Source organism: Vicugna pacos, chromosome 35, assembly GCF_048564905.1.
Source record: "Vicugna pacos chromosome 35, VicPac4, whole genome shotgun sequence".
Classification (NCBI taxonomy): Eukaryota; Metazoa; Chordata; class Mammalia; order Artiodactyla; family Camelidae; genus Vicugna; species Vicugna pacos.
In genome coordinates, this window is record NC_133021.1 from 21,571,019 (window position 1) to 21,589,105 (window position 18,087).

Below are 18,087 nucleotides of genomic sequence, written 5' to 3' on the forward strand. Positions count from 1 at the left end.
CCTAAGAAGAAGGGTTTGGGGACTATAAACCTAGATTTAAATCTATGAACTTCCACTTTACTTCCTGTGTAATACTAGGCACATTATTTACTTCCCTCTGTGGCTGAATTTCTTTATTTGTAAAGGGCATAGAGCACAATGTAAAGAGTAAATGATCTTATATATGTAAAGACTTTGGCATAATGTCTGGAATGTGTTATTCCTTTTTAAAAAACGGGGTATGTAACATGTGCCAGGCTAGGGGTATAGGTATTGAGAATATAACAGTAAAAAAGACAGACAAAAATCCCTGTCCTCACGGATTTTTTGAGTGGGGGACATAGATGACAAGCAAAATATAGTAATTCTTGGTAGAAATGAATGCTGTAAGGAAATAAATAAGATAATATGGTAAAGAATGGCTGAGAGTTAAGGTGGGCTGCAGTAAATATGGCAGTTAGGGAAGACTTCCTTAAAATGCTGACTGAGTTAAATGAAGGAGGAGAAGGAGACAGACAAGAAAGAAACAAGCTTAGGCAATCATCCTTGAGAAAGAGAGCAGCAAGAGCAAAGCCCTTGAGATAGGAATGAGCTTCAAATGCTCTAAGAGCAGAAAGGAAGTCAATGTTACTAGAATGTAGCCAGAGGGGGACTGACAAAGAAGATAAGTAAAGTATACAGAAGGTGTTCAATAAATGCTTAAAATACAGAAACATGTTAAGTGCTTTAAAAATTCCTAGCCTGTAGTAATATGTAGATTGTGGATGTATTTTTATTTTCTTTATTTTCCATTTTTCTTTCCTCCTTCCTGCCCATTGCATCCCTTAGCTCTGGGAGCTTGGGTTTTCCAAATTCTCTAATGAGATTTTAATCAAAGAATAAGCTAATTATAGTTGCCCCATTCTTGAATGTGAATGAATAAAGTGGAACAGTTGAGAGGTGAGGGAAGTGCAGACTGAAAATCTAGAATTTCTTGCATAAATCAGTTGGGTGCTTTTTCTGCTCCCCAGCTGAGATCTGTACAGGGAAAACCTTTCTGGGCACAGACAGCAGGAGACTAAGGGCAGAGGCACTGCAGGCAAACTCATGGGCAAAGCACTGCTTTCCTCACCGGCGTGCCTGGGATGACATTCTGCAGGTTGGACCTCTCTCAAGCTGGTGGCTGGCAGGTCTTGGCATCTGGCATTTCCTGACACACTTTGTTGCCTCTTATGGTGAGGGCTCAGATGTCAGGTCAGGGGCTGCTCAGAAACTGCCAGTTAGGGGCACAGGATACAGAAGTGAGATTGGAAGAGCCAGAGGAGACACTGCAAACATTTGGACATGATTTGGAGGAGGCAGACTTTGCACCATAGGAAACAAAGTATAGGCAGGGGTGCATCTCCAATGAAGAGCATCATAAGTGGAAACTTGGGATTATAAGTTTTAGGAAATAAAATCATCATTAGCTTCTCTTATATGACAGATGTGGAATTTAGCTTCTTTATATTTCCTGTTTCCTTTCTCTACTCTAGCCACTGTATTATTAATAATATTTAAAATTTTTCTATTGGTTACCTTGATTTTTATACCCATACATTTTAAATGGTATCTTCTGTCCTTTACTTTTCTTTCTTTACCCTGTTACCCCTATTCCAATATTTTTAGATAATTAAAGATGGTAATGTTTACAGTCTGTCAATACAGTAAAAAAAGAAAAAAGAAAAAACAAAAAAACGAAAAAACAAAACCCACTTCTGTCCTTTGTCAGTAAGTTGCTTCTAAGAATTAAAATCTGAATATCTGAATCTATGCCATTTTCAGAATGTTCCAGGTTTCAGGGACCAATGGATTATCTTTCCTGTTTTTTAGATTCATTGCTCAGAACAATGTTACCTTTGGTTTGTGCATGTCTGCATCAAGACCTTTTACATATTTCCCCCTCATGCAGTTGCTAATTTCTTTTTCATGTGAAAGAAACAAAAAGAAACCATGTTTTCTTATTTCTAAGATTATCCAACTTCTTAATCAATCATTGTTTGCTAAAGAAAATGTACTTTTTTTTTTTTTGAAGATATTCTTGGAATCTCAAAATTTGTACAAATTGCTTTAGGCCTTCAGCAGCATAACTATCATAGAAATATTTTCAAATTATTGAAATTTTGGATCCAACTGTGTGTTGGTTGCTGGTCCTCTTTATTTCTAGAATTTTTTTTTCCCACCCCTGATCACAATTTCAAATATTTTTTTAGAAAGATTCTGTGTAAGGTAAAATTGCTACATCTCCCCATGGCTAAAAAAGTCTTTGTCTTCATGCATGATTGATTATTTGTCTGAATACAGAATTATAGGTTCAAAGTCATTCTGCCCTCAGAATTATATAAAGATATTGTTATATTGTTTTTAGCACTCATTGTTGCTAGTGAATAATTTAGTGTTAACCTGACTTATTATACCTTTGTAGCTAATCTTTTCTCCTCATGGAAACTTTTAAGATCTTTTCTTTTTCTTTGGGGTTTTGAATATTCATGATGATGTGCTTATGTGTGATTTTTTAAAATTTATCAACCTCGTCAATTAATTGGCTCTTTTAGACTTTTCCACTCAGTAATTTCCTTATATGATGGCTTAAAACTGTTTTGGCCTATCCATTTTCTCTTTCTGGAACTCCTACAGTTAGATATGTGACTTTCTGGATTGATGTCTGTATATCTTAACTTTTCTCTCATTTTCCATCTCTTTTTCTTTTTATCTTTATTTTTGTTTTTCCTACCTTTTTGAAAAATTAAATTAGTTTTCATTTGGAAATCTCTTTTACTTTCCATGAACTCTTTCTTGCTCTGATTGTTTCTTTTTCATAACTATATGTTCATTTTCTCAAATCTCTTTGAGAATATTAGTTAAAATATCTATGAAATTGTCTTCTGTTCCCTAAATTATTGCTCCTTGTTTCAGGTTCAGTTATTTCCCTTGTTCATAGCAGTTCTCCTTTATGCTGCCAGTTCATCTCAAATCCGACCCTTGTTAGTCATCAGTTTTATGTCAGAAGGGCTAGGTTACTGTATACAGCTACAGGGAGTGGAGTCTTGTGGCAGATGTAAAGGCCTAGTTCCTCAGTGCCCCCCCCCCCCACTGTCAGGCTTCATTCACTCTGAGAAGGCAGTTGGCAATCTCTGGCTCACTCTAGACCTTTACTCTGGGAGAACTAATAACCATTTAAAAGTTTTAGTTCTTTCCAGGCATTTATTTCAGTCTCTTTACAGACTAGGTCTTGGTTTTTAGCTTGGGAATAAGTGTCATCATTGAATGCAGAGGATGTGCCAACTTGTATAACTGCTTAGAAGAAAAAAAATCCTTCAATTCATCACCTTAATGTCTGCCTCATCTTCTACTTCCACTCTTGATACATACTGACTTTGAGCCTAAAATCCTTCTAGAAACTTTGCTTAAAAAGCATTGTTCACTTCTGTTCCAGCCTTCTCCTGAGCATGTCCTGGACTTAGCTCCACCACTCTGGCTTACCATCAGTATGATCATAGAGAATTATGTCAAATCTCTGGTCAACTACTTCTCATTCCTTCTTGTATTTATTCACTACCACTATGGTTGGATGTGAAGGGACAAGGTAGAGAAACATATGCTCAACTCACCAACTTGAACAAGAACTCAAACTTAGGTCTTCTTACCATTACACCTAAGATATGGACATCATATTAATTTTTTTTTAAGTTATTACCATGCTGATCGTCTATTGTGGATAGGGCACCCCTGAGGAAACACAACTGTCTCCCAGATTTGGGTGATGTGGTGATCAACATATTAGCTGTGTGTCCTTAGGTACACCGTTTCACCTTTTTGTGTCCCAAATTTCTCAACTATTATTTAGGGAGAATGATATTGGCCATATATAGTTGTGATATAAATTAGGTAGATTAATACCAGTCACATAACAGTTTCAGTGAGGATATTTTAAGAGTGTATTGTATAATGTCAGACACTTAATGAGCACCTGCTAAATGAAAATGTAAAATACAGGGTGTAAAGCATACAAGAAAACCCTAAATTTAGTTCATATCTTGGGTATCTAACAAAGCTCTTTATTTTAAATTCCAATGGGAACATTTTAAATTTACTTTATAGCCTTATCTGCTTTTATTATTTCTAAATCAGAAGAATTCCTTGACACAAGCTATGTATCTTTGAAAAGTTACAAGAAATGTCTGACTTGTACCTTCTGTATAGAATATTAGGATTGAGAAAAAAGTCATTTAAAATAAAAAACTGTGCTGATTATCAGATGGTAATTTGATTTGAAGAGCTATATGTATAAGAACCAACAGAAAAAAAGAGAAATTTAATGATTTAAAAAAATTACTAACAAAAAAGAGTATTTTTCACTTAGATATTGTAGCCAAGCACTAATATAAATGACTTGTTTAATGAAATCACCAGGAAACTCAAGGTATAAAATCATTATTATATATTGTAAGACAGATTAGTGTTCACAATAGACATTAATTTTCTCTGACAGGATATATTTTGTTCTTATTTTTTATTTCCTAGCAATTAAGGTATGGCTTTGAACATATTATATGTTTTCTGAACCTTATTTTCTTTATTTGGAAAATAAGAAAAGTACTTCCTCCTTTATAGAATTGTTACTTGAATAAAATGAGTCAAAATAGGTGACTTCTTGTACTGGGTTCCCTGACGAGGGTTGTGTCACTCCATTTAGAAATGGTCATATTCAGAGAGGTGATATGAGGAAGACTGTAGATGTGTTTGATAAAATAAACTGTCATCTTGTCATTTAAAATTGAAAGAGAATGTAGCTCAAAATTATTCCAGTGAAGGAAAACCATAAAATGAGACATTAGTCAGTGACTTCTGCAAAAGCAGCAGGCTCAAAATATATTTTTTAGGGGTATAATCATTTGTTATTGAACTCTAAACTTGCACACTTTTAGAGATGTGTTGCACTTGACTTTGAAAGTATCACCTTCAGGAGCCCCAAAATAGAAAGACTGTATACTTGTGGATGGAGAACAGATGTCCCTCCTGATTGACCTTACTTTTATATTTATTGGTTCTCTTTTTTTAAAATCAAATTTGAGTTATTTTCTCCACACAAAATATATAGACCTTCCCAAGGAAGTTGTGACTTGATTGCCAAAAAGCCTTCCAAGAACAAGAAGCCAGACAGATGGAAGACATTTGTCACTATGTAAAGTTTTTGGCAAGCTTCTCTCCACATGTCAGTTGCAAAGTAGTGCGGGGGAGAACATTTCCTTGCCCTAAGACTGACTGTTGTCAAATTCTTCTAGATTTTCTAGAGGGGAATCAGACTGTGTTCTTGGTTCTCCTGTACTTTTTGTAGTTATGGGTTTGAGCTAAATGAGAAATGTTTTTCTGAGCAATGTTTTCTGAGGACGAGAGGACCCAAGTAAGGAAGTTACCCAAAGATGACTGAAACATGATTCTAGAGTATTTTACAGTTAGATGGTAACAAAAAGGAAATTGCTTTTTGTCCCCTGTAAAAAGTCTCTTCTTGATCCCACCCCATTAGCAACTATGAAGTATGCTCTTTTGTTCATGTGCTATTTGTGTGCAAATTCTTTTAATGAAATAATTGCTATATATCTCATGATTCTGCTTTTTATTTATAGAAATCTGTTTTAAAAATCTTTCTGCTGCTACTCGTACAACCAGTCCATTTCTCTACTACTATGTAATATTCTAATGCTGCATAGTGTGTGGAAAATGTCCAGTTCTAGGGATAAATACCCAAATTGTCTTCACTACCCTGCCATTACAATAACACTGTGGTTAGCTTAAATGCCCCTTTATAGACCTGCATGAGAATATCTTTGAAAGATAAACCAAAATGCAGGATTTCTGGGTCACAGGGAGAGCTAAATATGATTTTACAAAATATTGCAAGATTGTTCTCAAGACAGGCTGCATCAGTCTACACACACACACCAGCACGGCGTATGGGCTCCTATGGCCTCACATCCCTGCCAACACTTGGCACTACATAGCTTTCTAATTTTTTGCCAGTTTAATGACTGTAAAGTGGTATCTCACTATTGCTTTAATTTGCATTTCTCTGGCTACTAATGAGCTTATTAAGCATCTCTTCATGTGCTTGTAAGCCTGTTGGGCTTACTTTTTTTGTAAACTGCTTGTTCATAGCTTTTGCCCATTTCCTATTATGATTCCTGTATTTCTGTTGTACTGGAAGAGATCCTGTTGTATTCTAGGTACTGTTTCCTTGTCAATTTTAGAACTGTAGTATCACCCAAACTGTCAGCTTTCAGGTAACTTTGCCCATAATATTTTCCCTTGAGCAGAATTTTTAAAACTTTCTGATGTTATTTACTTAATCAAAATTTGGCCTTACAGTTTATGCTTTTGGGTTTCATGTAGGAACTCTCAATGCCTTCCCACAAAAACATTCTCTTAAATCGACTACTATCTTTAAAGTTGTACCTTTCACAGGCTGTGTATTCACTTTTATACATGGTATTGAGTAGGGATCCAGTTACATTTAGTGAGCCAGGTTCCCAACACTATCCTCCTTTATTTTACATATAAGGGCCTTACATGCACATGTATGTCTCAGAGCTCTCTATTTTGTTCAACCACTTCCCATGTTTGTTCTCCTGTCAACACTATAATGTTTTATTGCTGTGGTTGGGTAATATGTCTCAATATTTGCTTGGGGAAAGCCTACCTCTTTCCCCTTTTCACAGCTGACTCTTATTTTTCTACTTAAAGTATGGTATCAAATTTCTAAAAAATCTGTACAGAATTTTGATTGATTCTGCATTACATTTATAGCTCCATTTGATGAGAACTGACATTTTTAAAACAGTAAAATTATTACCTTTCAGAACATAAAATGTCTCTCCATTTATTCAGATCTATTTTGTCCTTCATTAGAGTTACAAAATTTCTCTGTAAGTTTCATGTATTCTTGATTTACTTATTTTATTTAAATTATTTTTTTAAATGTGTATTCTATGTGTATTTAAACAAATATTTTATTTATTCATTTTTTGTTCTGCTTTTGTTTTGGGGTGAGGTAAGCAGGTTTGTTTGCTTGTTTGTTTATTTATTTATTTATTTATTTTAATGGAAGTACTGGGGATTGAACCAAGGACCTCAGGCAGGCTAAACATGCACTCTACCACTGAGCTATACCCTCCCCCATCATGTGTACTCTTAATTACTAGAGAATTTATAAGTTCTGTTACTATTTTAAATGGTATATTTTTAGTGCTGACTTTTTGTTGGAGATTGTTGGTGTAGAGAAACGCTATCTGGTATCTAACAACTTTGCTGAATTTTCTTATTGTTCTCATATTTGTCTTTTGATTTTACTGCTAGATAAATGATCATGTCATCTACAAATAATGACAGTTTAATTGCTTCTCTTCTGATCTTTACATCTCACTTTTTTCCTTATAGAATTAGTTGTGACTTTTAGTAAGTGTTAAATGGCATCTGTGACAGTAAACATTTTTGATTTAAAGGGAACATCTTTTAAGTTTTTCCTTTAAGTATAGGGTTGATAGAGGCAGGTTTTATTAAGTTAAGAATTTCCTTCTATTTCTAGTTTACCATTAAAAAAAAAATTAGGTGTTGGAACTTTGTAAAGTGCATTTTTATATTGGTTAAAACAATCATATAATTTTTTCTCATTTCTCCTACTAAGCTGTGAATTTCACTGATATATTTCTAATATTGAAACATACTTTTATTCTTGAGATATACTCCAGTGGATCATGATGTGTAATTATTTTAATATATTTTAATATTTGCTTAGCTGATATTTTGATTAGGATTCTTAGACTTATATGCATAGTTAAAATGCGACTGCTTTTTTTTTTTAATATTGTTTTTATGTGGTTTGGAAGCAAAACCATGTAAAATAAATTGGATGGTTTTAGTTCTTTTTTGGTTTTAGGAACTTGTGAAAATAAGAGAACTATTCCTTAAAAATTTGCTAGAATTCGTATACAAAATCATGTATGAAGGCCTGAAGTTTTTCTGGCAAATGAATGATTTAAAATTTTTTTATGCTTATGGTTATATTCAAATTTCACATTCCCTCTTGGGACAAATTTGGCATTTTACATTTTGTATCAATTTATCCTTTTTATTGATTTCCTCTAGTTCTTTATGTTTGTTACAGAATAATCAGTCATAATACCAGTTTTACAAACATTCCTTTGTATCTGTTTTTCTGTGTATTGTTTGCCTATTTTGTTTATATGCATATTTTCTCTTTAATTCGAGTCTCCCTTATTTATCTTTTCAAAGAAGTTTAATTTCTTTATAACTAATTTATTTGAACTATTTTGAAATACTTTTGGACCTTCAGAAGATTAGCAAAGATAATACAGAAAGTTCCCACCTACCCTTCCCCCAGCTCCCTGTAACAGTAACATCTTATGTAAAATTATCAAAAGTAAGAAACTAATATAAAGGCATGTTTTTGATTAGACCAAAAAAAAAAAGAAAGAAAGAAAGAAAGAAAGAAACTAATATTAGTACAACCCTATTAACTCAACTACAGATTTTATTCAGATTTCCTGTTTTTCCACTAATGTTGTCTCTCTTCCAGGATCCAAAATAGGATATCATATCTTATAGGCTGCATTTTCCCCCAAATTCACATGCAAACGTCTTAACCCACAGTACCTCAGAATGTGACTGTATTTTGAGACAGGATCTTTAAAGAGGTAATTAAGTTAAAATGAGAATGGGCCCTAATCCAACATGACTTGTGTCCTCTTAAGAGGAAATTAGGGCACAGGAACACACAAAGTGAAGACCATGTGAAAACACAGTGAGAAGACAGACATCTACAAGCCAAGGAGAGAGGCCTCAGAAGAAACCAAATCTGCTGACACCTTGATCTTGGACTTTTAGCCTCCAGAATTATGAGAAAATATATTTCTGTTGTTTAAATCACTCAATCTGGGGACTTTCTTATGGCAGCCTTAGCAAACTAATATATCATTTGTTTTTCATATTTCCTTAGTCTCCTGCAGTCTGTGATAGTTTCTCAGTCTTTCCTTGTCTTTATAACCAATATTCTTTTATGTTATCAACTATCAGCTGACACTTCTGAAGTGTGCTGAGAAGATATTTTGTTGAATATCCCTCAATTTGGATTTTTCTGTTGGTTTCTCATGATTAGACTGAAGTTTTGGACTTCTTGGAAGAATACAACAGAGGGTAAATGCCCTTCTCATTGCACCATACCAGAGAGTACACAGTATTATATATCTTATTATTGGTGATGGAGACCTTAATCACTTGGTTGGTGTGATGCCTGCCATGTTTCTCCACTCTAAAGTTACTATTTTCCCCTTTCCATTCTTTATTCTAAGTGAATCACTAAGTTAAGCTTATACCCAAGGGAAAGTGAATTAACTTCTGCCTGGAGAGAGGAGTATCAACGAATTTTGGATACATGTTAAAACCACTACAGTAATGAATGAATGTTTTGGAGAAGATGAGATGCTTTGAGCTTATTCAAATATCCTGTTTCTTCTTAATGTTTTCCCCACTAATTTTAGGGTTTATCAGCAGGTCTTGCCTGCAACACTTACTAGTGATGATTTCCTATTTCTCTCATTCCTTCTAAATTTATGAGATGGAATTCTTTTGTAACGAAGAGTTGTTCCTTCTTCCTCATGTAGTTACTTAATCATTTATTTATTATGAGTATGGACCTTAGGGATATTTATTTTAGGTGTTGAATCCAATATTATAATTTATTTTGTTGTTCAGATTGCTCCAACTTTCACAACTGGTAACTCTCTTAAGTTGGCTTGTGTCCTTTTGACATGCCTTTGTTCTTATTTTCTGAAAATGATGCTTTAGTCTTATTTTGCGTATTCCCTGCCCCAGGCTTAGGTTCATTCATTTTTCTAACCCTGTTCCAGAATTTTGTTTTACTTGTAGTGTATTCACTGCCATTCATATCCAAGTATTCATTAATTTCTTTTTCAACTTAAGGGTTATTTAGGAATTTGTTTTTATTTTCCAAACATGCAGGATGTGTTTAAGCTATCCTTTTAAGAAACTTAATTTATAATTTAATGCTTATGACTAAAGGACATAGTGTGTATGACACCGATTCTTTGGAATCTAAGGTTCTCTCTGAAATATCTCTGATTTATTTTTGGTAAATATTTAGTTAATATTCTGTGCATGTTAAAATAGAAAGTGAATTGTCATGTGAAGAACATGTACCTTATATATGCCTAAATACTTTAAGTCTACTAAATATAATGTTGAGATATTTGCTAATTGCTTCTTTGACTTATCAGTTTCTCAGAGAGGTATGTCAGAATTTCCAAATACAATTGTTTATTTCTCTTGTTATGTCAATTGTTGACAATACACCCACAGACACAAACACACGTGCATGCGCTTAGGTGCATTTATGTTCTTGGTGGCTATATTCTCTTAAGCTACTGTTTCCTTCCCAATACACAGTATCTATATTGGTTAGATGTTTCAGTCACCTATTTCTGCATAATAAATTACTGAGAAAACCTAGGGGCATAAAACAAGCATTTTATTCTCACAGTTCTGTAAAGTTTTTTTGGGGGGTGGTGGTAGGTAATTAGGTTTATTTATTTATTTTTTTTTAATGGAGGTACTGGGGATTGAACCCAGGACCTCCTGCATGCTATACACACTCTCTACCAATGATCTATACCCTCCCCTCATTGTTCTCACAGTTCTGTGTATCACAAATCTGGGAAGGGCTTGGCTAAGCAGTTTGCTTCTAATGTATGTAGTATCAGCTAGGGTGGCTGAGGCTGGAAGATCCACTTCTAAGATGGCTTATTTACTCGTATATCTGGCAACTGGACTGGGATGTTTGGAATAGCTGGGGGATGTATGGGAACTGCTCAGTAAACTCTCCTTCCACATTTACTCCACCTGGCATCTTGTATTACTCACTGCAGGATAATCTCAGGGTAGCTGAGCTTCCTATACACCTACCCCTCTCAAGTCCCCCACCCACAAAGTCTCATTTCATTGTGATGTTGTCTTAAAAGTCTGGATTTAGCCATCTGAATGAGATCCAGATGAGCATGAGTATCTATGTGTACGGTTCCTCAAATATAGTACCTCTCAATTTGAAGACCTATAAAGAAAAATTAAATCTGCCCCCTCTCCCCAGTATCCCCTCAACATCCAAATGTGGTTAAGAGATTGAACAACTACAATAACACTTCAGTTAAAGAAGCAGGATGCACATAGCAGTTACTAGTCTATGGCAGTTCTGAAATCCACTTCAACACATACCACCAATCTCTTGATTAGGACCAGTCCTGCTCCCTGGGAAAATTCTCTGAAGGTCCTGGCTTTACCCTCTGGGCTCTTGAGTCTCTCCTCTGAGCTAGACTTCCTTTTCCTTAAGAAACTGACTCTGTTTGCTGCTGGGTGGCCTTCTCAGCTTGCTACATGCCCATAGAAGTGTGGGGGTGGGGGTGGGGGAGGTGTCTTTTACAATGTTATACTCATTTCCTTTTAATTCAAGATGATAGTTCTCCTGTCTATGCTGTTCATTGAAAAATGTGGGTTTTCCATGAATCTCACTGGAGTTCATTCTACTAGATGAAAGCCACATTTACAAATCTCTTTTAAGATAAGTTTTCTATCTTAGGCCCTGTGGTTGCTATGCAGTAAAGCTTTGAGAATCTTAGAATCTCTGTTTAACAGAGAAGGTCTTTGAGGCATACCCATATGACCATTGGAAGCCCTTTAGTCTCGCTGAAAGCCTCTATGAAACACTGCCTTAGATCTTTCTGAGATCTTAACAAAGGACTACATGGGCTGTTACTGTCAATTTTTTGGAGTGATGGAGAAGGAAAATTATTGTCCAAGGTAACACAGTGAAGAAACAAAAGCAGAATTTCAAAACTTTCCTTCAACCTATCTAGTTTTTCTTTCTATTCATTCACCCATATAAGTTCATCATAGTTTTTAGTTTCTCTTACTCTCTCTCTTCTTTTTTGGTCATTGTTATTTTAGCTACCATTTGCATCTCCCTAGTATCTGCAGTTTTTTCAGGGTTAATTTTGGGGATGGGTGGATTTAGGAGCTGAGGGAAAATATTACAAAGACATGGGCTATAGATATTTTAGTCTGGTGAGAAAAACAGATCATTAAAAATCAAATATTATAGTAAAGAGTGCTAGTGGTATAAGGAAGGTAAGCACAGTGTTTAATGGGGAGAATAGAGAGTTAGTTTATAAATGAGACTTGGAGTTCATGGAAGGCTTTAGAAAGGAGCTGGGTAGGAGCTGATAGGTAAAGCACAGCTTAGGCAAAGGGGCTTTAGGTATGAAGGTATCTATAAAAGAATGATTTTCTGAGATAGCATGAATTATTTAGGGCCTCACGTGTAATTCTGAATTGTCTGGAACAGTGAATGTATGCAAGAGAGTGAGTGGAGAGTTGGAAGTAGAAGGGGCCTGGATATAATGTTACACCAAAGAGCCTGGGTTTTATTCTTTACAAGAGTGGGAAATACTGATTTTAAGCAGTGAATTATGAGGATCATATTTACAGGTTTCAAAGATTAAACAGACAGCAGTGTTTGATGCTTAAGCTTTAGGGCTGCTGGCTTGCATGGGAACTTTCTAAAGTCCTGGAGTGGGCACTAACGGGTTTTGTGGTCAACCGTTTTTTGTAAAATTTGCAAAAGGAAGATTTAACTGAATGGTCTCTTTCTACTATAAACTCCCTCCACTACATTTTCCCTAGGCTGTGGGCATTTTTGGAAATTGGTTAAGGATCAGTTCTGGATTATTTAGTAATATATGTTAAAATAGCTTATAGTCACATCTGTCTATAGCTAAATTACTGCCAGTCATCTTAGTATAGAAATACCTTCTGGTAATGATCTTACAACCCAGCCAGCAGTTATAACACAAAGATGTAGGGCCAAAGGTCATACTGTGATATAAATTTATATTCATGATTTTGTATTTGTTTCTTAAAGAAGGAACCTAAACTGTATAAACGCCAGGACCTACAAACTGAAATCCTCACCTGGAGCAAAGTTAGAGAGGTCTAAATTAGTAAACTATTACAAACATTTTTTTAGCTCCCTGAGATGAAGGCCTGAACCAAGCAGAAACAGCAGAAATGGTGGGTACGGGTTGAGATACAGGAAGCAGACAGGGAGTAGAATCTAAGGACCTTGGCAACTGTTTTCATTCAGGGGGTGAGTTTCAGAATGAACAGGTTATGGACTTGGAAGGATGGAAGCCCATTGATGGAGAGAGAACATTAGGGAAATCACAAATCTCACTGAGGGATGAATCCTGTCTTGTGCTTAGTCCAGTGGGAAATTTTGTGTCCTTTAGAAAATGTGTGACTACAAACTTGCTATGATTATACCTTGAACCACTGGGTTAGAAATCTCACCTCAGTGAGGCTTATCCTGACATCCTTAAAAAAATGTTTTTATAACCTACCCTCTATTCCCACCCATCCTCCTTACCTGCTTGAATTTTTTTCTCCATTGCTTTTTTAAGTTTGTAATGTGTAGCATAATTTACTTACGTATTATAGCCATGATTTATTATTTGTCCCACACTGGAGATGAGCTCCATGAAGGCAGGAACTTTTTTTTTCCCCTCTGATTTACTAATATATTTCAAAGACCAAGAACAATTTTGGCCCATAGTAGGTGCTCAATAGGTGATTTATTGAATGAATTAGAAAAAGAATGTTATTTTCCAAAGAGCATGAGTAGAGCCAAGAGTGGGCTTGCATGATTGGCAGGACCTGATAGAACATAGTTCTGTGGGAAATCTTGGTGGGTGAAGGCAGTCAACAAGTCAGCCAATATTTATGGAATACCTGCTCTACCCCAAATGGTAACTTTCCTCATCCCCCAGGATTTAGCGTCCATTCTCCATGAAACGTTCTGATACTTTTTAAGACACCGTAAACCTTTTGGGATTGCTTGGGCAGGACCTGTATGGTTCACCTTCATGGCTTCTCATGTAGATATGCACATTCCAGGTGATAAGTATTTGTTGAAAGAGCGAAGGAGTGAACTGGGTCAAGGCATTTTATTACTTGGGAGTTCAGTTATTTATCGCATGAATAACATTTGTTTTATGGAATTATGGTCCACAATAGTAATGTTTTGCAAACTGCGGCTATTTCTTGGAAGGATTTGTAAGTTTTTTATGGTAAACGTTTGGGTTTTCCTTTCAGTGATCCCCTGAGAAGTGAACTTACTCATATTCTGGGTTGCCTGGACATCCAAGTACTGACAGGAGGTTTTGGTGTGCCTGCTTGTTAGCACTATGTGGTGTAGTACATACTTTGTCACAGGTTAGCAAGAACAGAGGCAGCCTTAAAAAGTAAATGATTTATTCACTCTAGATGAAGCCCCAATGACGTGAAGCCACTCTGTCAAGATTTCACAGTAGCTTGAAAGGAGAAAAGAGATGAGAAAAATGAGTCATAACATGGTAAAATAGGCTTGCTGAACTAGCAGTTGATATCATATCCCTTTTCTGAGAGGTGGGAAAAATGTAATCGTTGGTGTTTTTAAATTAATATTTTAAATTTCAAATTTGTTGGCTTGACAGTTTCATTTGCCTTTGTTTTGTTATTTTGTGTATATGTGTATGTTGTAGCTGGAAGAGCTATAATATAAGGAATTTGAGCCTACCTTTATGTTTGTACACATTAATAATATCATAATGAAAATAGTTTAAGTAGGGGACATGGGACCTTCAACATGTGTTTTTATGTTTAGTGAGTTTCATTGGAGTGTTTCTGCTTTATTTAAGTTTGTGAAAAAAGACATTACAGAGCTGTGGACTTCACGGCCCAGTCCACAGAAAAATTATTTCAATTAATTCCAGGTGCAGTAGTTCAGTGTAGGACAGGTATGTCTGTTGCTTTTGCTGCTAGAGATGCTGGTGGTGGTGAAAAATAGAAGAGGGGGATCTTAGGAAAATGTAGGGAGATTTGTTGGCAAAAATGGAGGAATTTTAAAGTTGGAACTTCCTTTGCAATTTTGCTTTTGGCTCTGAATTTGTGAGTTCTCTTTCTTAATGACTTTTCTCAAATGGGTAAGTGAAATGCAGTGTTCTTGTTTCTAGACTTAAAAGAATAAACACTAATCAGTACTTCTGTGGATGGTGCAAATCTCTGGTGTGGAACACTGGAAGACCTGAAGAGCTGATTAAAATGACTGTGATAGAAGATCAGAGGAAAGAGATGCTTATTTTCTGACACTGTCTTTCTCCTAATTAAGCACCCTTGCCACCTTGTCCCAACTTCCCCATCCCTGGCCTTGCATTGGGAACTAGAAATAGAAAGAAATGAGATAAGGGCTTTAGATTTTTTTTACTTTAATAAAATGGGTACTGGGAACAGATATTAAATCAGAGTCAACTTTGCTACCATGTCTGGAGCAATACTGTCCTGAGTTTGGTCAATCAACAAATATTTATTGAACACCTACTGGGCACTAGTCATTATACAGGGAGATGAAGACAGTGAACAGTACAGAACCCCTGCCTTTGGGACTTATATAAAAATAATACTTGCTGATTTTGTTCTGTTGTGTCTCTATCTTCAGTTGGTACCCATTAAATGAATAGGAGTGGGAAATTTGAAAATTTTTAGTGCATTCTTTATGCTGATTTGTCTGACTTCTAGGGTAGAATAAAGAGTTACAAATTGCAAAAGCCCAGATTAATTTGTTCTTTCTGTCTTTCTCTGTTTTTAAGGGGTGTCATGAAAGTTGACATAAATCTTCAGAAAGTGGACATTGACCAGTGTTCAAGTGATGGCTGGTTTTCAGGAACTCACAAGTGTCATCTTAACAATTCAGAGGTAAGAACATGGAGATAAAGTTCTCTGAAGTTGGAAGCTCAGAAATATATTACCTTTGAATATATTGTATTTTTGTGGAAAAGTGAACAAGAGGCATCTTGGGGGGAAAAATTCTCCTATGCAGGTATGAATGTTGCTAAATGAACTGAAAAAAGATTAGAAAATGAAATTTGTGCAGAATAACTGTTCATTTGGGGACTGAGAGAAGGCTGAAACTAAAATTATTTCTGAAGTTTGGCTTTAGTAGAAGGCTGACCCTATTCTTCAAAATGGGCTAGAAATTAAAATAGCCATGAAGTGAGAAACCAGTCCCAGGAGGGATCAACCAGATTATGCACATTTTTATGGAGTATGATGCTTGTTGAAACATTGATGGTATTCATTCAGACACCCTGCCATCTGCTAGAGAAGCAATAGAGAAAGTATGGCAGGGTGATTTTGAAAATAAGGAGAAAACTGTACGTAGTAACCTGGAAAGGAAATGTGTATATTTGATGTTTTTTTTTCTAATTTTCAGTTCCTATCCATACTTGATTTCACGTGACTCTGGTTGGTGAGGAACAGGCATAGAGATCATACTTCTAGAAATAAGACTGTCACTTTTTTTTTAGTAATTAATTTTTCTATTGAATGAAATATTCTTTAAGTTCTATAGTGTTTTATAGTTTCCAAGTTTCATACAAATAATTTCATGTAATCCCACAATAACCCTTTTTGTCCGTCTAACCCTATGTTGCCCCTCCCCACTTCCCTCTCCCCACTGGTAATAACTAGTTTGTTCTCTATATCTGTGAGTCTGCTTTTATTGTTGTTATATTCCCTAGTTTGTTGTATTTTTTAGATTTCACATGTAAGTGATATCATATAGCATTTTTCTTTCTCTGTCTGACTTATTTCACTTAACATAGTGCCCTTCAAGTCCATCCATGTTGCTGCAAATGGCAAAATTTCATTCTTTTTTATGGCTGAGTAGTATTCCACTGTATATATATACCACATCTTCTTTATCCATTATTCTGTTGGTGGACACTTAGGTTGCTTCCATACCTTAGCAATTGTAAATAACGCTGCTATGAACATTGGGGTGCATGTATCTTTTTAAATTAGTGTCAGTTGTCTTCTGTCATTTCAGAGAGGACTTGTGATTCCATCTTCATTTAATTTTCAGTGATCTATCTGTGAGGTCCCCAAATTCTCTGAAACAAATGTACAATAAATTTCCTGACCTTGAGTACTTGGGCTATCTCAACTTTGAGTCCATGAATTTATGAGAAAAATTAGCTTGATTTATTTAAAATAGGGGCTAATACTCTGGTTTCTCTTCAGATTGTATAAATCTTTTGCCTTTTAAAATAGGGACTATTCCCATAAATAGAGTGATCTACATCTTCCATTTGAATTTTTGCCCATGTGAAAGATGGTTGTACATAGTGCAATTGTAAGGTTAGGAATTTTAAATCAAAAGGAAATTTAACAGGAAGCACTTATCTGTGCCACTACACACAAAAAGATGTGTAGACAGATGTGCAGGTGTGCACACATATACATATGCTTATTGAATGTTTCCCATGTGCACGCCCCACTATCCTGCCACACATAATCCACATGTTCCTATAGGCCACCACCACCCAAATAATCTCCCACAGCTCCCCACACCCCCCCACATTCCACACATACCTGTGCCAGTCCTCCACACTTCCCACCACAATATCCCTCAGCCTTCCCACCCGCTAATCCCTCTAGAAATCTCCACAATCACCCACATCCTCTAAGTCCATCACACACCCCCACCATGTTCCCACGACCCCCACACCCACTCTCACATCTCCATAAACCTCCATGTAGCCAGCCTTCCACACAGCCTTCACTTCCTTCACTCTCACCCCAAATTGGGACCCGATTATGTAGAGAGAATTTTTCTGTCTTGTCAAGTCACAGAAGTCATGATCTTTTCACCTCCCTTTATTATCTGTTCTTATGGTTTTGAACTTTTCTGAGTTTCTACTTCCCTTTGGGTGATTCTGACATTTCTAAAGATATGAATTTCATTCACTGATTTGATAAATATCTTTAGCCTGATTACCTATCTCCATGCCAATGGCATATAGCCACGGAGCTTTGTCTTTCAGCCAGAGTGGAATTTTTTCCTGCATGGGTGTCATATTGTGGATATTGATCTGTATGTGCTCACTTCTGTATAGTCTTGTTTCAGTAGTGCTC

The 18,087-nt window shown here is 35.8% G+C and overlaps 1 protein-coding gene across 1 annotated transcript in view; it reads left to right on the plus strand.

Annotated features, from left to right (window-relative positions):
- Positions 1–18,087, plus strand: part of GPR158 (G protein-coupled receptor 158) — a 298,552-nt gene that overhangs the window by 12,650 nt on the left and 267,815 nt on the right. The window contains exon 2 of the mRNA XM_006208906.4: positions 15,762–15,867. Coding sequence (XP_006208968.2) covers positions 15,762–15,867 — 106 coding nt within the window. The remainder of the gene's footprint in view (positions 1–15,761; positions 15,868–18,087) is intronic.